Source organism: Esox lucius, chromosome 10 (assembly GCF_011004845.1).
Source record: "Esox lucius isolate fEsoLuc1 chromosome 10, fEsoLuc1.pri, whole genome shotgun sequence".
Classification (NCBI taxonomy): Eukaryota; Metazoa; Chordata; class Actinopteri; order Esociformes; family Esocidae; genus Esox; species Esox lucius.
In genome coordinates this window covers 23,735,632-23,757,799 of record NC_047578.1, presented here as the reverse complement: position 1 = coordinate 23,757,799, position 22,168 = coordinate 23,735,632, and the positions used below count along the sequence as shown (strand labels likewise).

At 40.2% G+C, this 22,168-nt stretch overlaps 1 protein-coding gene across 1 annotated transcript in view; it reads right to left on the bottom strand.

Annotated features, from left to right (window-relative positions):
• Positions 1-9,295: 9,295 nt before the first annotated feature.
• Positions 9,296-22,168, bottom strand: part of angpt1 (angiopoietin 1) — a 60,360-nt gene continuing 47,487 nt past the window's right edge. Inside the window, exons 8-9 of the mRNA XM_010873830.4 lie at positions 13,315-13,445; positions 9,296-11,594 (exon numbers count right to left, since the gene is read on the bottom strand). Coding sequence (XP_010872132.1) covers positions 11,431-11,594; positions 13,315-13,445 — 295 coding nt within the window. The 3' untranslated portion in view covers positions 9,296-11,430. The remainder of the gene's footprint in view (positions 11,595-13,314; positions 13,446-22,168) is intronic.

Genomic DNA, 22,168 nt, shown 5'->3' with positions numbered 1-22,168 from the left:
GAGTAGTCCATGTCTCTACTGTCAGGGCTGCTTTGGCAGCGAAAGGGGGACCTACACAATATTAATCATACATATTAATAAATGACATAAGTCATATACAGTCAGTCATGGATGCATATACGCTCCATACCTCTCAAGCTTCCCAGTGGGGTGATTTTGACCAGTTTCAGTTTTCAAAGCTTATTTGTCAAATGCACCGAAAAACACAGTGTCATCCTCCACAATTAAATTCTTGTGACATGGCACATGACACCTACACTGGGGAGAACAAGTATTTGATACACTGCCGATTGGTTTTCCCACTTACAAAGCATGTAGAAGTCTGTAATTTTTATCATAGGTACTCTTCAACTGTGAGAGACGGAATCTAAAACCAAAATCAAGAAAATCACATTGTATGATTTTTAATTAATTAATTTGCAGCTGTCGCTGTGCAATACGGACTTTCAGCTACCTCCAAAGATATTCTATTGGGTTCAGGTCTGGGGACTGGTCTGATTTTTAAGTATTTAATTTGCATTTTATATCATGACATAAGTATTTGATACATCAGAAAAGCAAAACTTAATATTTGGTTCAGAAACCTTTGTTTGCAATTACAGAAATCATACGATTCCTGTAGTTCTTGACCAGTTTTGCACACACTGCAGCAGGGATTTTGGCCCACTCCTCCATACAGACCTTCTCCAGATCCTTCAGGTTTCGGGGCTGTTGCTAGGCAATATGGACTTTCAGCTCCCTCCAAAGATTTTGAGGACTGGAGACTGGCTAGGCCACTCCAGGACCTTGAGATGCTTCTTACTGAGCCACTCCTTAGTTTCCCTGGCTGTGTGTTTCGGGTCGTTATCATGCTGGAAGACCCAGCCACAACCCATCTTCAATGCTCTTACTGAGGGAAGGAGGCTGTTCGCCAAGATATCGCAATACATGGCCCCATCCATCCTCCCCTCAATACGGTGCAGTCGTCCTGTCCCCTTTGCAGAAAAGCATCCCCAAAGAATGATGTTTCCACCTCCATGCTTCACGGTTGGGATGGTGTTCTTGGGGTTGTACTCATCCTTCTTTTTCCTCCAAACACAACAAGTGGAGTTTAGACCAAAAAGTTAAATTTCTGTCTCATCCTACCACATGATCTTCTCCCATTCCTTTTCTGGATCATCCAGATGGTCATTGATAAACTTCCGACAGGCCTGGACATGCGCTGGCTTGAGCAGGGGGACCTTGCGTGCGCTGCAGGATTTTAATCCATGACGGCGTAGTGTGTTACTAATGGTTTTCTTTGAGACTGTGGTCCCAGCTCTCTTCAGGTCATTGACCAGGTCCTGCCGTGTAGTTCTGGGCTGATCCCTCACCTTCCTCATGATCAGTGATGCCCCACGAGGTGCAATCTTGCAAGGAGCCGCAGACAGAGGGAGATTGACCGTCATCTTGAACTTTTTCCATTTTCTGATAATTGTGCCAACAGTTGTTGCCTACTCACCAAGCTGCTTGCCTATTGTCCTGTAGCCCATCCCAGCCTTGTGCAGGTCTACAATTTTATCCCTGATGTCCTTACACAGCTCTGTGGTCTTGGCCATTGTGGAGAGGTTGGAGTCTGTTTCATTGAATGTGTGGACAGGTGTCTTTTATACAGGTAACGAGTTCAAACAGGTGCAGTTAATACAGGTAATGAGGTGAGAACAGGAGGGCTTCTTAAAGAAAAACTAACAGGCCTGTGAGAGCCGGAATTCTTACTGGTTGGTAGGTGATCAAATACTTCTGTCATGCAATAAAATGCAAATTAATTATTAAAAAATCAGACAATGTGATTTTCTGGATTTTTGTTTACAGACCTCTACATGCTTTGTAAGTAGGAAAACCTGCAAAATCGGCAGTGTATCAAATACTTGTTCTCCCTACTGTACGTAATTCCCTCACTGAGAATCAATATCTTTCATAAAGATACTCATCAGAGAAAGCTGTGCTTTTATACGTTTTGTTTGCAGCATAAGTTACCATGGCGATGTAACAAGTGAACCACCGTCGTGACACTGACAACCCAGAGCTCAACCTTGAAGATAGGTCGCTAATCCCAAATCCTGCTTTGTAGTATAGGCAATTTGGGCATTTTCACTTAGGGATGTACTCATTTTTGTTGGCAGTGGTTAAGACATTAATGGCCGTGTGTTGTGTTATTTTAAGGGGACAGCAAATTTACACTGTTATACAAGCTGTACACTCACTACTTTACATTGTAGCAAAGTGTCATTTCTTCTGTGTTGTCACATGAAAAGATATAATCAAATATTTTCAAAAATGTGAGGGGTGTACTCACTTTTGTGAGATACTGTAGATTTGGCATCTCCTCCCTGCAACTCAACAAGCCCCAGAAATGTTGATACAGTTGTCTGCTTGGTGTCACTAAAGTACCTTATCACAACCCCCAGGTACTTAAAATTATTTACATCCATGGTCTCATTGAGGAGAGGCTGAAACGCTGGTCACCAACATATTTTCAGAAAGTATGGTGCTAGAACACCATTTATTATTTCTGTGCCCTTTGTCCTGTGCTTTTGTGGGTAGCAGCAGTGGAGTCTGAGAAACCAGCTCTACATGCTTCTCCAATGTGATCACATGCCAGCATGGAACAGTGTTCAGTGAATGCTAGTGCCCGGGTTTTTTGCAGAGTACATTTTTTTAACCATAAATGGCAGCTTGTTTTGGGTGGAGCTGTTAAAAGGTTTTGACTTTTGAGTATGTTTTTGAGTTGTCTTGTGTTTTTTTACATCACTAAGTTTGGCGTAGAAATCAGCTTAACAATACAGGCAGTATGCCCGTGTATCATCTCCAATAAACGGCTTCAACCAGCCTTTGAATTCAGTGTTTGAATCCCACTCCTTTCTGTATTTTTGAGTGTACAGTGTAGACTGAGACATGATGAGGAAGCCAGCTAGATGTTTAGCCTACAGTGGATATAAAAAGTCTGTTAAAATGCCAGGTTTTTGTGATGCAAAAGATATAGAAAAAGATAAATTATGTCAGAACCTTTTCCACTTTTAATGTGACCTATAATATGAACAATTCAATTGAAAAAAAAACTGAAATCTTCGAGGGGGTTAAAATTAAAAATAAAAACCTTACAATAACCTGGTTGTGTAAGTGTGCACACCTCCTTATAACTGGGGATGTGGCTGTGTTCAGAATTAACCAATCACATTCAAAGAAGTTATTACACACCATTTAAAGTGACTGTGATTAATCACAAATAAAGTTCAGCTGTTCTAGTAGGACTTTCCTGACATTTTCTTAGTTGCATCTCAGAGCAAAAGCCATGGTCCGCAGAGAGCTTCCAAAGCATCGGAGGGATCTCATTGTTGAAAGATATCAGTCAAGAGAATGGTACAAAAGAATTTCCAAAGCATTAGATATACCATGGAACACAGTGAAGACAGTCATCATCAAGTGGAGAAAATATGGCACAACAGAGTCATTACCTAGAACTGGTCGTCCCTCCAAAATTTATGAAAAGACTAGAAGAACACTGGTCAGGGAGGCTTCCAAGAGGCCTACAGCAACATTAAAGGAACTGCAGGAATTTCTGGCAAGGACCAGCTGTGTGCTGCATGTGACAACAATCTCCCTTATTCTTCATATGAATGTGCTATGGGGTAGGAGGGCAAGATGGAAGCCTTTTCTTACTAAGAAAAACACCCAAGCTCGGCTGAAGTTTGCAAAAACAAAGTCCCCCAAAAGCACGTGGGAAAATGTGTTATGGTCTGATGAAACCAAGGTTGAACTTTCTGGCCATAATTCCAAAAGTTATGTTTAGGGCAAAAACAACACTGCACATCACCCAAAGAACACCATACCCACAGTGAAGCATGGTGGTGGCAGCATCATGCTTTGAGGCTGTTTTTCTTCAGCTGGAACTGGGGCCTTTGTCAGGGTGGAGGGAATTATATCCACTCTATGTCACAGAGAGGCACACACACAGTGGACATGGTGAGTATGACTGATACTGCGTGAGTCAAATGCAGTGATTTATTTTTGTGCAGTGATTTATTTTAGACAAAGAACATTTTAATTTACATCCCGCCCTGAATGTAAGCCGGGGCGGGATCAGCTAACGATTCAGTTGCAGTATCTGGACGCAGAGGGGGTGAACATCTCCTGCTCTGACTGCAGCAGGGAGGGATTGGTGTACGAGGACTGGGCCGTCTGGGAGTGCTTTGAGACGGGGAGGGGCCCATGGCAGAGTCAGAGTTTCCAAAAGTCTCCAATAACACCAGTAAAAGTCGCTAGATTTGTCGCTAGTTGCTTTTTTGAAAAAGAGTCACTAGTCTGAATTCTCGCTAAAGTCGATTTGTTGGCAACACTGCCACAGAGAGGCATATATTGAGTCAAAGTTGGTCAATAGAATTCATAATTTTCATTGCATGATCAAATCAATCACCTTATTTTTAAATGGGAACAATAGTCATATGATCACACTATTCAAATTGACATAAACAACATTTAGTCTTAACTTAAGAATCTAGTGTTGCTTTCACTTCTTTTAAAGGAACTCAAAGATAGATATGCCTACGAAATTGCTCTTTCTCTTTCTTTCTCACTGGTCCATCTATTAGTTTGTGTTGACCTGTAGTCTTCTCATACTTGCTTGATCGCAATACAATTCCCCCCACCCTTTGTTTGGTAAGGTAAGAGGAGGATGGGACAAGTCGTGTTATTGTTTAAGTTCAGTCTTGCAAACAGAGTCAGAACTCTACACAGTGCCCCTTTAACAATGGCCTAAATAGCTAGCTAGCAACTTTTTAGTCTAACAGATGTCTTTTCTCTGTTTATAAGAGAAACAATAGCCTACTTTTCAATGTAGCTTGTGTCTGTGCTATTGCCTGAGGGACATTTCAGTTTTTTTTCTCCGCTCCTGAAATACTGATTTTTTTTAATTCACATCGATCTGCATAATGCTTTTCAAATAAATGACCAACAAACAGCGGCTTGTTTTACGCACATTATTAATTCATTTAACATGACATTGTGTGTTGTGATTGTCACTCTCCCAGTATTTACAGATCACACTGTTTGTTACTCCTTTTTTGCCCACCCAGAATTAAAAAGCCATAGATTCCTAGGAAGGTTTCCCACAATCTGTACCTCTAGGAAAATCTGTTTCTGCACTGAAGCAGGACCATGGACAAACACTAGGGACAGGGTTCCATGTCAGCTGGCAGCACAGTCAAAGCACAAAGCTCTTGTGATGGTCAGTTTGGTCAGACTAAGGAGCACTTAACGCAGCTATGGAAACATTTTGGTCAGATTTCTTTCCTATTGCTACATTATAGCAGTTGACCTCCCCAGTGTTTGAATGATAGATTGTTACCTAATTGGACAGTAAAGGTCAATTTAATTAGGCTCTGTATTAATTGATTTGGCTCTCCAGAGATAAGAGAGGGTTATTTTAATGTAGTTGTAAGGCCCTGGCTGATTCACCCGTTTACTGCCTCAGGCCTGGTTGTTTACTGGTTGTCCTCTGTGATTTTCTTCCTAATGTGCTCTATAGTCTAAATATATTTTAAAATTTGGGGCATGAGATTGTCTTTGGACGAGAGGCTTCTCCTTTGTAACAAGGGGTCTTGTAAAGAGGTGTTGTTCTGGGCTTGTGACTTCATAAGCCATCACACCTCGTTATCGGCGACCAAGCCAGGGTCTCTTTCAGGTCCAGAGCATTTTATAATCAGCCACACACTTTTCATCCTTCATGTCCACACGTGAAACACATATATCACTTTTTTATTGAGTTTGAAGGAGTTGCGTAAATTCTAAAAAACAATCCAATATTTTGTTATCAATATTTAACAGGTTTTGAAATGTACAGTCACTAATATGCCTGGACAGTGTTCATCTCACAAAACCGACGGATCAGTTGTTGGTAATCAGTTGGTAATAAAAAAAAAAGCTCAAACATGACTGTAGGTCATTATATAGGGGCTGCCTTCTCCCAGGGGTCTGACTGAGCATTTGATAACATTGGAAAGACTGATAGACATGCATTGCCTTGAAACTTCATGTTAATTCATCCAGCCTGCTAATCAAGTTCCTATACCCTCAGCAACCACCACCTTCCCAGCCTCACCCCGCTCACACACCATTCTGAACCAACTGTCATTTTCACTACTGCAAACCATCCATCATGCTGAACACCTATTGAGTTCTTCAATATGGAGAGGGGGTTCCCTAACCTCACTTCATGTTTTTACTCTTGTTCCTTTCCATATATTTTTCTTAAACAAAACAGGAGTTTTTACTCAAATCCAATGCAACCCAACATTGCTCTAGGACAATGTTCTAGTGGGTTTTATCCCCATAGCCAGGCAGGAATATCTATTACAATAAAAACCAAAAGGGTGTGCCAATAGCAACCACTTACTTTACAAAAGTCAAAAGTACGATTGACAATCTGTAATTTTGGGGGGTTTTCAAGGCAGTCTCAGGTGTCGCAATAGGATTTTGGATTATTTTTGGCACAGGTTCAGCAAAGGTGTAACAAATCTCTGAAGCTCATCAACTTGATATAGATCATGGCTTCGATTAAAAAAAATAATATGGTTTTGCATATTTGGAGGTCACTCTTTCAATTTCTATTAAAGAGCCATCAACCAAAAATGCATGACCTAACACCTAATCTTTACAATTCTACAGAGACCATCAGCAAGGTTTGTATTTCAGTCTGCTGGATTGAACAAGGGAATCAATTGGAATTGTGTGTGTTGGAATTGTGAGTGTTGATGTCAATACCCAATGTAACAGTTTTCTGCAGACCTGCTAGTTATGATTTTTATGAGTTTGTTTCCAGTTTTCTGTAAATCTTTGTCGAATCTGTTACTGATTAATTTAAGGCCATCTGTTTTGATTGTCCAGAGGAAAAAACTTGGAAAATCAAGTGAAGGACTGTCAGCCATAGCACTGTGTTGTGTAAGCCCTGCATGTTAAATAAAGAGTTAAATTAGTGCATTTTATTTGTCATCTTAGCTATTTCAACCATATAAACAAAATCTAATCATTATCCAACTAATTTTGTGTTCTAGAGGGATGATAAATGCTTTGTCACTCAATCTGTTGTGTGTTAGTGCAGTTATAGGTCATCATTTCGTTCAGAAGTTAGACAGCAGGATCATCGTGTGTGTCATTGTGGAGTAGTGATGCGTCCTTCACCAACAAATGGAATTTTGGAACCCGAAGCATATCTGTGGAACAGCATTTGTCTCCCTTATTTACATACTACTACTAATGATTTTTGACCTCAAACAATAATTATCTGCAGATTAATAATTTTCGGGAGCCAAACTAGCTCCCAAAGCTCAAGACTCCAAGTATTGCAAAGCATTGCAGATAGTGTTTACTGTCTTAAATAATGTAATTTCTTAAATTATTCCTTTACTTAATTAAATGCCTCAAGGGGAATTATGTAGTAATGAAATGTAGCTTTCCGGACACATGTTGGACGCACATGTTAAATAGGTCCCCTTAATTCTTTACCAGTAATGTGAAATACATTTTTATCAATACCATTTCCCTCAGTTTTTGCAGTGAACACCTGCAACTGAGTCATTTCAAACTACTGATTTAACCAAATGATCCTATTTTGATCAATCAGATACTGCAATTATACAGTTTACCAAGGTTATTATGATGGATGAATCTCACCATTATGGTCATTTATGGCTTATAGTCAGGGTGCTATAGTTCTATCCACGTCCAGCTTATGACCAGCAACAGTAACAATTTTAACTGAAAAACTCAAGCTATATAACTCCGGAAAAAATTAAGAGACCACTGCACCTTTTTCTTTCCTTTCCAAAAAGTTGAAAAGGAAGGTTTTGAGTGAGAAACAGAAGAGTTAAAATTAAGAGACCACTGCAAATTGAACGCTTCTGTTCCTCACTCAAAACATTCATTTTCAAAAGAAAAGAAAATGAAAATGTTGCAGTGGTCTCTTAATTCTTTTCGGAGCTGTATATTTTTCCACAAAAAAGGGGTTCTTCTTCATACATTTTCTGTTTTTCCCCCCTTCAAGGACATTGTAATAATCTTCTAAATCAAAGTCGGAAAAAACATTTTATGAGGGGGTTAAAGGACAAATTCTGTTTTCATAAATCATAAAGATGTCTTCATTTCCACTTCCCCCATATTTTTAATATTGTTTGTGTGTGTAGGTGGCCTCAGTGGGTTGACATGGATCTCTGTATTCACACTGCAGGTACTGTCTCTTCTATCTGATCTGGACTGGGCCCAAACTCCTCTGAAGCCCAGACCCAGCAGCCTCCCGTGGGGACACCCAACTCCCCACCCGTCCTCAGCAAACAGGAAATTATCTGTCTTCAGCACAGCCAACAGTTGATGGAGGTAAGAGGTGAGGGAGTGGGGGGGCCTGAACATTTGAGCTCCTTTATGCACCCACTTCCACCTTGTCTTCCTTTGTATGATAAAAAAAAAAAAAACATGGTTTCCTGTGTTAGTGCAGTGATCTAGGTCACTGCTTCTGCTGCAAATGCAGCGTGGGTTTAAATCCGGTCCACTCGTCTTTCAGCTAACCCCCTCTTTATGTTTTCCCTTTGTCTTCATCCAATAAAGCATTAAAAAGGCCTAAAATGTAAACCCGAAGACATACATTTTTCCTGCACAGTGGAATTATTCCCCGTCCATTATCTCCATCCTGCGCTTCTAGTGGAGGGAGTCTCAAAAGTATGAAGTTTGTCACCTGCGCTCCCGACCCACATTGCTCCTGTTCATTCTGTGCAACACCCCCCCGCCCCCTCCTTGTCCCTCATCCTTGCCCATGTATGGAGGACATTCCATGAGGGGGTCAGGTTGGCGCAGGTGCTGAGGGATAAGCGACAATTCGCAGGCAGCTGAAATTTGTTTAACCTCTGGTTAGGCGACAGGAATGTGAACTATGAGGAGACCCTGGCGTTCCCGACAGCATCGCATGACACCTCAGAAATCTGTCATTACAGAGAGCGCCGCAGTAACGGGCTGCGCTGAGGTAGGGACAATGACTGCTGCCCAGCACCCATGGGTCCTCAAAATGTCAGCACTATTGGCCTAAAAGTCATCTGAGATGACACACTCTGGTCAGACTTGTTGTTCCCAGAGGTGTGGAAGATCAGCTTTTGTCATGACTATACTATAAAAAAGTTGTTGCGAGAGATTTTCTGGATGGATGTTGTAATATGACTCTGAAAGCGGTCAGTTTCAAAATCAGCACACCATAAATAAAAATGAATAAAAATAAACTGTGTTTACCCAGATTGAAAACAATAGTGCATCACATGCTTTTTTATTTTGTCTAAAAACATGACACTTTGACAACTTGATACAAAAAAAATTGTTTAAATAAAATGGCAAATCTACAGTTTAATGAGGTAAAAGCAGAATCATTTTAGGTACAATGCTGTATTATTATTACTTCTAGATTTTATGCTCATCTTGAAAATGCTGTGGTTCTGAAGGAATACACAGAAGTTGTCATCTGGAAAGTTATTTCACAAATATTTAATTATACAATTTCAGTATGTTAATAATTATGTCATTTTATATTCTTACAAGTTCCAGACATTGTGTCTTTACTCAACAGCCTAAGGTTATTCAGATATTAATTCATTTTGTACTTGTTTTTTCAAACTGGTAATTATGAAACTCTAATCCACACAGTACGCTGAAAGGAATCATTAATCTTAGGTTTCAGCATTATTTTTGAAGTTGCAATGAAAGAGAGAGACCTGTCTTGAGTTGGGGTTCAGTGCAGTTGTCTTAGCAAATAAACATTCAAGGGACATTTTTGGTTGTTTCCAATATAACAGTTAATATAATGACCAGTGGTGAGTTTTGAAATGTGGGCTGACCACATTTCTGTTCTGGCCGTATTTCCATTTTAAAAGTCATAAAGTGATTACTCATAAGAAAATCTATCCACTTTTTTTTAAAACCATAGGATTTCAAAAGCTTGAAAAACAGCCCAAGCAAGATTTAAGAAGTTATGGACCGTTAGATTGTTGGATAACTTAATTTAAGCCAATGATATAATACAGTTGAACTTTTAACACGCACTGAGTATATTATTATTTTTACTTTAAAAAATGTATCTGATTCAAGCATACACAATAGATATGTGGGGTTTTATGTGTTCGCAATGGTTAAAATCCTTAACACATTACCCAAAGTGTAGATTCTTCAAATGGAAAATCAGTCTGATGCCCAAAATGTTTCAAATCATTCAGAAAATGTTGAATTACCATAATCATTAGCTATTGATTAGTTTCTTTTTCAAATTTTCAAGGGGTGGATATGTTACAATCCTTGAGTTGGGAAATTGACAATTATAGTAATATAAATAAGCTAATCATAAATAGGATACAATGTGCACTCCCTTCTGTTGGTTTGGTGTAGCAAATAATGTCCATAACTCTACCTGTAATGTGTGTTTAAAAATAAAATGCATCTGAATTCATTAAAGAATGTTTTGCGTGGTTCTTTGTCAGCCAATAGCAAATGCAGAGAAATTCCCACCAATGGTCAAATCCAATAATAACGTGGCATTTTGAACTTTGAAATATTCAGCACACTGGCCTTAAAACAACTATGCAAGTGGCAGCAAAACCATGGACTGAGACTCTTCTCAGACCTGCCTTTGGACTCCCCAGTCCGCATTAAAACAAAATGTTATACTGAAGGTGACCTTGTAAGCCATCAGCTGGTGACTTCTCTTCTCCAGAAAAGATCCGGAGAGACTCGTGTACAAAACATCTTGTTATTCCAAATGTATTAGGCTATATATTTATGAATACAAAGCATACAAAAACATTGTTCAGTGTCCCAACGGTCCTATAAAAATGTCTATATCTCCCGTGTGGTTTGTGAGGACATTCCAGATGTGCTGAGTTCATTGGGAGTGGTGATGCGGTCTAGAAGTCCATGGATAGTCATGATGTCTTTTGTAACAGGTAGTAGGCCTATCTATACAAAGCTGCCATGATGCATTCATTTCTTCAGTCAAAGGAGTGCAGTCTACCCAGCGGACCCAGTAGTTCACAGGTACGGCATATGAGTTGAATGGCACTCCTACGTAAGAGCCAGGCAGTTTGTCTTCACAGCGCAGCTCTTTAGTGAATTACGTCTCTTGTTCCACAAGCCCCTTCTTTCCAATAAGTCATCCGAGCTCGTTCCTGGAATACAGTTACCAAGCAATAGCCAAATGGTGTTGTTCCCTAAGATCCATATGGTGGGACGATAGTAACAGGTTAAAGCAGGAAGTGCTCCATTCAATATAATGACCCCATAGTCCTTATAGGGAGCAGAGCCAGAGATTCCATGGCTGCATCTGAAATGTCTTTCTACTCCCTATATGGTGCACACCTTTTTAAACAGTGTGCTTATCGATGGACTCAATGTCTATGAGAAATCCAATGGTCGGATCATCATGGTTGTGGCTCGTAGGGAGTAGCTGGGACCCTTGAAATAGTGCCACTTGATGCCATTCAGCTTCCCGACGTGTTGCCCTTGGGTGAAATACATTCCGTTGAGGTTGGACGGTCCACAGGCGTCGAACCACCAACCTGGGCAGGGCAAAGAATGAGTTATGAAGGGAGAGAACAGGGGGTTGATAACAAGATGCTGAAAAATGGAACAAAAGGCATCTGTTTGCATGCAATGTTGTTGGTTTATAATAAAAAAAGCTTTATTTATGCTGGCTGGGCCAAGCGGTCCGATGACCGATTTCACATTGAGTTTCTATGTCCTAGTTCTGTAATACTGTCACACAGTGAACTCCAACAGCTGCTATTGCAGTTATTTAGACTTCATTACAAAGGTGTCTTATTACTGTGGTGTAGGTGCACAGGGGCTGCCAATACTTGTTGCTAACCTCTTTGGGATCTGTTTACCCTCCATGGTATTTAGGGAAAGGGTAGATGGACGCGAACTCGAATGGCCTCTTTTTGGAATGGCATTTGAGGACATTATATTTCCTGCTCATGATGATCGTGCAATAGACCCTGTTTTATTGTTTTACCATTACGAATGTGATGTTTACCCTCAAGCTGATTTCCACCAAAGATCTGTTGCTCCTTCCCCTGCTTTTACTCTACCTAGCACCGAGAGCAGCTGAAACTGAGCTAAACAAATCTTTCACTTTTAGCTCAGGCTGACATACGCATTGGGGGCCAAGAGCACCGGCTGCCTCGTGTGACCCGTTTTGGCTCACGAGCAACACTTCTCCAACAACCAACTGAATCATACAAAAACCCCACAATGTGTCGGAAGTATTGTGTTTGCTTAGTTTGTTGTTCTGTGCGGTCGCTCCTGTGCGCTGTCAATTTTCCCGACCTCTTTTTTTTCTACACTGCCATTACAGTTTACAGTGCTTGTTAAAATAAAGACAGTCAGTGCTTTGTTGAGCATGGTCGCTTGATGGTATGGTGGATGGTGAAAATATAACGTCCTTAGATTGAGGTGGACGTTATTCTCTGATCCCTCATTCGCCTCCTGCCTTCGCCCTGCAATCGTTTTTACGACCCCGGTCCTTGAGAACTGTCCTATGGTGAGTAGGGTCATCTCGCTCCACTTACAGCTACAGAGTTAGTCATTTTAAATCTCCCTGTCACTTGGTGCTAGGCCCATGGACGTTTAAGGTGCTCACTTGAAACCCCTTATGTGCTATACAGTAGAGGAAGTGGGCGCAAAAGGCAGTTAAATAAGGTCCACTCACGCCTCAATACTTCAAATGCCTCAACAAAACATCCATGCTGAAAGGACCCAACAAAGTAACAGGATTTCAGCTACAGAATGAGTGGGTGAAGTTAACCAATTTTTTTTAATCTTTATTTTAGTGTTCAATGTTACTTTTATTTTCCACCTCCCAATTATTTGCACATGCATCATCGTAGCAACTCCCGGCAGACTAGGGAGAGAAGAAAATAAAAACAATGGGTTTCTGTATTTCATTAAAATAAAAAGACATCTGACATCTCGCCAAACCGTTCTGCTTTCTATCACGCTACTCACACAACCAGGAAGTACTCGCCAGCACCTAACCCCTTGGACAGGATATACCAGCCAGCCCAAATAGTGCTTGCTGGTGCCCAAAATACTGTGCCACAAGGAGTCTTTAGAGCATGACTTGTGGGGTCCCCGGGCCTCACTGGTATGTCGCGACCAGGATATGAACTTCTGGCTGCAATGAGGCAGAGGCATTACCACTGTACCATTTGGGAGAGCCCTCACCATCTTTCTGCCATGGCGTCTCAATGGGCATTACAGTGAGACCTTGGAACTTACCCCCTGTGAGCATGAGGGCACACTTGCACATGCAGTTGTCGTTGTCCATGTCCTTGGTGCTGAAGTCCGCACCGTGGATCACCAGACTGCTCTGCCGGCCGGCCGTCCCACTGTGACTCTTCAAGAACAGCCTGAGAAGAGGACAAGACCAGAAGGAGGACCGAATGGAAGAGGGGAATTAAAATGAGCAAGGAGAGATAACACTGTAAGAGACCTCCAGAGAGAGTTATACTATCCACGGAGAGTGACTGAGAACATCTGTTCTGGAATCAGTCTCCAACTGGATCAACATCAATGAAATAAAGAGAAAGGAAAAAGAAAGAAGCGTAGACAGAGTGGTCTGGGAAGCACGTTTTCCTCGGCTGGGCTTCAACGTTTATTGGGTAACAGGAGTAAAGATCGGGTTATTGAAGACATCTTGCAAATAGAGTCGCAATCGTCCAAACATTCACAATTCACAATTTATGAAATAACAAAAATACTTTTCTGAAAAAAGTAACAGATGCATAATATACTGTACGTTCAAATAAAAACATCATTCATCACAATTTATAAAATGTCCAAAATACGGTTCTGGAAAAAAGCAGAACAGTTGCATAATATACTGTACTTTCTAATAAACATATCTACTTATTATCATGTATAATATAGTACATACTCTATTGCACAATGATAGTAAGTAATTTCAATCCAGACATTTTGTTTAGACTTTACGTATGTAACTGAATGTGAAATATAGAAAATGTTCTTCATAATAATACATGCCAAATTTGCCACATATTGCCCTTTTATATGTGTTTTTATATTTATTAAGTAATCTGTCCAATCATCTATTTTGAAGGTCCTGAGAAAATATGTTTTAGAAAACAACCTTGTTATGAACATCAACTTTGAATGTTATAGCATTAAACAATACATACCGTATCTATTGATCAGTGCATGAAAGGTTAAAACAAATGCAATTGAGGAAGATATATTGGGTTTTTCTTTGATGGTCTCCTTATGGAGGTCCAAACAATTTGATGGTCTCCTTATCTGGGTCCCGTCTATATACACTGAGCCCAGTGTGTAGGCACTGATTCCTGTCTGTATGCACTGATTCCTGTTTGTATGCTCTGAGCCCAGTGGGTAGGCACTGATTCCTGTCTGTATGCACAGAGCCCAGTGTGTAGGCACTGATTCCTGTTTGTATGCACAGAGCCCAGTGTGTAGGCACTGATTCCTGTTTGTATGCACTGAGCCCAGTGTGTAGGCACTGAAAGTAGGCACTTTCTGTCAGTTCATTAAAGGCTGACCCAGGTATAGCCCGGCGATGCATTCTCATGCACATGATTCCCCTCACAGAGGTCCCAGTACTGTATGACTTGTCATCCCTCCTGCCCTAATACTGTACACTATGTACACCTGTCCTTTTGCTCTTTCTATGGCAGGCATAATCATGTAAGGCAGATCTTACTGTAAATTGCTCTGTATGAGAGTGTCTGCTAAATGACTAAAATGAAAAGGTAAATATTACTGCTCGCGGAGAGAAAGCACTTTAATGGCAGTACGTTACCGGACGCCAGGCCCATCTGCAGGGTTTCTCAGACTAACCTGAACATGTGGAACCCGTAAATCAACCAGGGCCCCAGCAGTACTGGCGAGAGGCGCAGTGAACCAGTGGGCACATACAGGAAGGAGAGTGGGGGCAGCATCCTGGATCCCCTGTCTGGGGGCTTCGAGGCTGGGGCCGGTTGAAATGGATGTCCCTCAAAGGACAGGTGGTTACAAGAGTGAAGTGACTAATCGACTAAAATTGGAAGCTGAACATTGATTCAGTGATCGGACAGGAGATTCCAAACCGTTTTCCTACGAATCCTTCTCATCAAACAATTCAATCCATTACCACCCCGTCTAATCATCAATCTTTCTTGACACAAATATCCAAACAATTCTTTAAAACTGGAAATAAATGTATGTCTAAACGCTTCAGGGTGTGCAGCTGCGAATTTAGAAATCTCTCTTAGTATGAGAGCAGAAATGCTATACCATTGGACCTTTTTATCCTGCTGTGATCGGTATCATTAGGAGCTCGTTGTTTGGCTTACCCTTTTCTAACTCACAGTATCACACGCTTAAATGATACCTCTCCCCAAAGATGGACTTTCTGAGCCAAAGAACACTGTTTAAGCATCATGCCTGGGCTGCTCTGAACCCGTTTTGTTGAGAAAAACTTTTCTGCAATCCATTTCCATCATGGGGAACCTACGGGGGGAGAATTCTGAGACACTTATCTGCATATGATATTTTCAGCACCAGTTTGATTGGGACAGCATGGGAAATCTCTCGATAAATCAAAGCCAGATTTAGTTTTTCATGACTGTTTTGGTATTTTGTTTACATTATTATTTATTATTATTTATAAACTAGAACTGGGAGAATAAACATAAAATTATCACCACGAAGACACAAGCCACTTATTGCAGATGTTTGCTGTTTTTTGCAGTAAGTATAAATATTATAATATCAATGATATAGAACAATTTATTTCTACAACAATCAAACTAGTGATGGTAGCTTAAAAGGAAAAAAAATAGTATTTGTATACATTTTTATAAATGTGTCGTTGTAATTATAATTTTTGTATCAATTCAGGCAATATAAACTACCAGTCAAAATTTTTTGGAACACCCCAATTTTTATTGACGTTTAAGCAGTTCAAGTCCAGTGAATAACCTGAAATGGTACAAAGGAAATCGGTAAACTGCCAGAGGCAAAAAAAAGAGAATATTGTTTCAGTAGTAGTGGATGCTAGCAATTCCTACAGGTGTCCCAACTTTCTGAGAGTCAACAGCTTACGTGATAGGCGGCTCACAGTATAACAGCACAATTTAAAGGTGCACGCAGCTAATACAACTTGTTGCCATTTTTCATTGAGCTATCAGTCTATACTAGCCAACGTGACCTACAGTTTGGTAAACAAATCTGGTTGCCGGATAAATCCTCCTTGCAGACAGATTCACATTGGTTTAATAGTAGTTAATACAACCTGCTTAAAAAAAGCAAACTTTTCCTTTAACACTGATCAAATTATTTAAGTCTTAATTTGATCTGTGAAGAGAAGACTGCAGGTCTGACAGGTTGAGTGGCAATAACGAAGGAATTGCTAAGATGGCTAAATGAGAAACAGCCTTGGCTGGGGCATGAAGCACCGCCAATGGTTCAGCACACAGGGGTTTTGATTAGGTAAAAGGATTGTGTGACACCAACTGTTAAACATGCAGGAAGCATGATGGTTTGGGGCTCTTTTGCTGGATCCATACTTGGTGACTTACACAGTGTGAGTGGCACCCTGAACCAAACAGGCTACCACAGTATTTCGCAGCAACATGCAATACCCTCTGGTGTACGCCTAGTTGGTCAGGGGTTTTTAAATAGTCACATACTCACAATAGTCACATACATAATATGCCACATACCCTTTTGTGCAATCCATTTATACACTCCAAATTACAGACAATTAAGTAATTGACATCAACACAGACAAAACCAGTATAAACAGTATGATTTCAAAGAAACCAACCTTGATCAAAGTGTTACACAGTTTGTAAGCTCTTTACACAATGTATTCCATTGTAGAGAATCAAAACATTGTGTGGTTATCAATGAACAGCAGGCAGCGGCCTTTCGTAATGACTGAAAATAAAATTGCAGGGAAACATTTTTAGATGAGTCAGTTCCATGGGAAAGTCTGAACTAGTATGTACTCCTCATAGTGTGCAATCTGTCTACACTCTTTTCAACGGCCTATGCTATTATTAGTTCCATTTTAGACAGGACGTTTGTTTTGTTCATCACAGTATTTCATTATCAGAGTATGTTGTCATTAAGTCATTAGTGTGATAGGCTATTAGAAAAATGTGTTCATGTCTTCAGCTGTGTAAAATAACATAACTGATCTACATTGTAGAAAGTATTATATTTTTTCCTGTCCTGCAAATGTGCATTGTCATGCATGATTCAAACAGTTCACTACTTTTCACTACTTTTTTTCCAAACACCCCCTTGTCAAACTCTGATAAAGCCCGGTTAGTGACTGACACTTCTGCTTGAATGTGAGGTTTCGAGTTAGATTTCTGAAGTGGAGACACTGGTTGGCAGAGGACATTCTTGGGAACTCGAGAATGGAAAAGAAGTGACTATGTCACTGTTGAGACCTGAGCTAAGCCTTCTAAACCATTATTGTACAGTACTATCTAATAGTGACTCATGGTTCTAATCTGTGGATATATCTAAATATATATAATGGATGAATAGAACATGTAGGATTGAAATAATAGTGGGGTGAAGAAATGAGTGTGTGTTCATAGGGCTGGGAGTAAATGTGTTTTTGTGTGTGTTGAACGGGTAGGGGGAGGTGGTTGTTAGTATGATCGTATGTCTGTAACACATGCTGAAACCCTACTGACCCATTTGATTGTTCACAACACGGAAGTTCTCGCCTGATACTCAACTTCAGGCCTTTACCACTCATATCATGAAACACTGCTTGAGTTCCTGCCAGTATAACTCCTGCTAATTCCTGAACTATGCATCCAGGATGTAGCCTGCTACTGCGCTGATAAAGAACAGACACGAGCTGCGTATTTAGGAGACATTTACACAGCCTTACGAGTGAACATGGAAACACTGCCAAGGCACGTCATGAAGAGGGATTCTCAGCAGTGACACTGTTCTGACCTTGAAATAGATTTTGTCTGTATTTACTGGGCGTGTTGTGTATTTACTTGCCAATTTACCAGATAATACAAATCAATTAACAACTGCGTTATGTCGGGACCCTTATGTGCTCAACTGATAAGTCGAAGACAGAATTAACAGACTCCATCCAATGTGAGTACAGTTTCTTCCACCGTCTCTCTTTCTGGGCAGAACTGTTCAGGGTGTCATGTCACAGGCTGTATTTCATCTCCAAGGTCAAACATCTGCACAACCGATGCGGGCCCTTAGAGCCGCTGAGGGCTAGCCGAGACGATCTGATTGGCTATTGTTGGAATAACTAGAGCAAATGAGATTTGCCAAGGCTCATTTATAAAGACAACGTTGTCGGGGACTGATTTGGGCTTTCTCAATGACACCCGGAGGGGAAATAATGTTGGTGTCTTTCCATTTCATTCCGCTAATATCATACCAGTTTTTTCTTTCATCATCTGATGTATATTAGGGACCAATTTCAAATGAAACAAAGAATACCACTGATACTGCATGTCATTTTTACAATTTTTTGATGCATTTGACTTCAATCACAAAAGTATAGCAGAGCACAATTGGGAAATTACCCAAATTTGGTCTGGATAATTTGTGGTATTTTGAAACTTGATCTGATGACAATAAAACTAAGAATACCCACAGCATTCTTCATGAACTAATTCAATTAAATATATTTCCGAATAAAGAATTATGTTGTGCTACAGTACACAGTATGCCTTGACTAGACCACCAAACCAACAGGCCTGCACTTTTTAACATGTTTTGAAGGCCACTCCAACATGCACAAGAGAAGGCATAAGGCAAACCCTTTAAGCCTACAAGACCTTGTTTAGAGAGACAGTTTGACATTTTAATACTGTGCTATGTTAGGGCTACAAAGTAGAGATGATTATTTATAGGTAGAATTACACCATCCTGCTTCAAGATAGAATTGCTGCAAATATAAAATCTCACTTTTCTTTTGTTTTGACCAGTCTTAAAACATACATTTTGTCAGGATAAGAAAAGGGTGTATTATTATTTGCAGGTACATTTACAGTTAAGCCTTTTGCATGCAATGTATCCAGCAATAATCTAGTTCCGGTCATTCTGTAGAGAGGAAACCAAAACACCCAGTCTCAGCCAGCAACAGTCAGAGTTAAAAGACTTAACTTAATTCTGAGAACCCCACCTCCCCTCCCCCAATGTGCTATAAGTCACTAGTACCATAGGGGTCCATACATCAACGGCGCTCAGTGGAGGCGACATTCCTCCCCAAACACTACAAAATAAAGAACATCATAAATATGTCTTTCTTCTCCTCAATGGCGAGACATGTCAGACTCCGACTAAACACACTTGAATAGTCCAGGGCCCCTCTGACGGTTCCAAACCCTGTCTATTATCTGCCTGCCATGTCCCATTTCAAAACGCGCCACGCTATACCAAATGGGGCCTATTGCTCTCACACTTTACTGGGTGTACTGATATTCGGAAGAAGTTACGCCGGAGATGTTTCAAGCATGTAGCCTAAATAAGTATGTAACTATGTCATAATAGAATGCAAACCTGAAAACTCAACAATATCTGATATATTCTAATGGGAAAACACATTTTTGCACCACTACTCCTGATATGGTTTTAACTAAATCCTATTATAATTTCGGTCTTTTCCTTCTCAATAAAGACACAGTTCAATCTAACCTGTCGGCTTCCTGTTATCCCAGTCTGAGGACAAGGCCAGAGACGAGCGACCTGCTGAGGTCCAGGGAACGTGTGCTGTCTACACCTGGCAGTCATTAGCTCCTTGAACCATAGCCTGATTGGCTCATAGCAGAGGTTAATCACCATGTTCAATGCATCACTTCCTACCGGGACACAGAGGTGTCTGGCTATAGCCTGGCATGGAATACAATTCAGAAAGACAGACAGACAGAAAGACAAACGCATGCATATATGGGCATACAATGTTTTAAAAAACTAAAAAAAGTTTGTTTCCAACTGTGATCATTGTCGAAGATTACAAATTGACTATATCAGTCCTGTGCTCATTTCTTCCCAGAAAATCCATAACATGCAACTGAAAGAGGCCATAAAATATCTGAATAATACCAATGTGCATCTTCCCCCCTAAATCTTCTTTCCATTTTAGATTTACAACATAAAGTGGAAGACAGCCACAGTACATTTGATTTACGAATGGACAGTATTTTGCCGTCCTGCTTCCCCGCTGTGACTTATACTGTAGTTATCAGGGCAGAATGCAGTCCAGATGAGTGTTGGAGTATGTTGAGCTGTTGTACTTAGGGCTATCAGGGATCCCATCTCAGTGTGGGACTAGGACAGTCAGGTCACAACCGAGCTAGAGAAGCCCCTGTCCGCCAAGTCCTCCTCAAGTCCAACAAATCCTCACATCAAATACATCAGAGGAGATTGTCCGATTCCACCTGGGATCTTTCAATTACCATATGAAGAAATCCTGGGATTTAAAAACGTTGGCTGGCGACAGAGAAACGATATTGAATAAAGATGTAACAGTTAGTCGAAGAATGAAAAGTGCTTTTTTTATAGCAGAAAGCATTTCGAAACACATGAGGGGAACGTTTAGTTTTAAACTTCACATGTGTCTGTGCATACATTGAGCAACTCCCACACAGTTTTATTTTTTTACATAGGTCTATTTTAAAATCTCAAGGAATTACATTTTTATTCAATATCTTGGGCTTGGTGTTAAATCCCCACATGCAGCATTAAAGCATAACTGTAATTTAATATCCTCAGATGCACATTCACTGACCCAAACAAACATGAAATTCCAATCCCTGGAAAGATTCTGTTGATAAGAAATACCAAATAATCCAATATGTATGTAGTAGACCGAATGGCATTTTGTTTTTCAATAGCTTATAAAGGGTCAAATCCCTTCTGTAGCCTGTGTCATGTGACCAATGACACAGGCTACAGAACCCTGACTGATGGTTGTCTATGAGGAACATGTATGTGGCGCTATCTCATGCCCTGTTGACCCCTATAAATACTTTCTCTGACCTCCCTGTCCACCACACACACTGTTCTCAAAAAACAACTCAGTTTCTCCTTCTGGTTGAACCTTGCTACAAATCAATGTTTTACTTTCAAAGTAAAAAACAGTAACACTTAATTTTACCAAATCCTTGTTACAGTGCTATTACATAATGTACACTAATGTGTCTTTGCATAGTCAATTTCTCAGTCTACACTTTGCACTCTTTTAAAACCCCCTTGAGCACAATCCAGGTGGGGAAGTAACACAATAGTGCACAATAAATATAACATATGTAACATTCACTTTGTTACAATGCAACAACCTCTTGTTACACACACACACCTAGGTGGGTTTTACATGTACTATGTGGTGTATTAGTGTGTTGAACCTCTTAATCTATAATGTGCCACAACAAGCAGTAAACTGAATGCAAGGTTTTCAGAAAGGGTAATGTACTGTGTTAGGACACATATCCCCAGGTAATTAGTTTAAAGAAGAATGTGTTCTTAGTCAACTCACCAGGTGAACTAAAATGTTATCACAATATTCCCTGTTAGTTAACTTCTGTACTAGCTTGCTTAATCCGGAATAACAGCTGGTACTTGCATTGTAGGTTAACATTACACCAACATACCTACAGTTTAAAGCAGTGAGGTGCACCTAAAAGCACACCTAATTACAATCTACCCACATTAAACCCACATGGTATATAACATTTTTGGGGAAGTGCTGGCAGCAGTGTTGATCTGGGTTTTTTTCAACTATTCACATTGATGGGTATGTAATCAGGCTATTGCGAATGGGCTGTCATCTCATACACCCTTGAGCATCCACAAGGGATCATATTATTTTATCACAGATGAATCAAGTAAAAAAAACGATTTAGTGGAAATGTCTATTTGTAATAACCACGGAAACAATGGTTTATTGTTACATGTGTTTTGACACTTCAAAACTAGGTTTTTAAAGCAACATTGAAGTAATATTATCATATATAGTACCAAGGAACTTAAACCAAATTTATGGAGCTAATTGTTTGATTTCTAGAAATTATAGCAATGAACATGTAAACATGTACACTACTGTTCAAAAGCCTCTTAG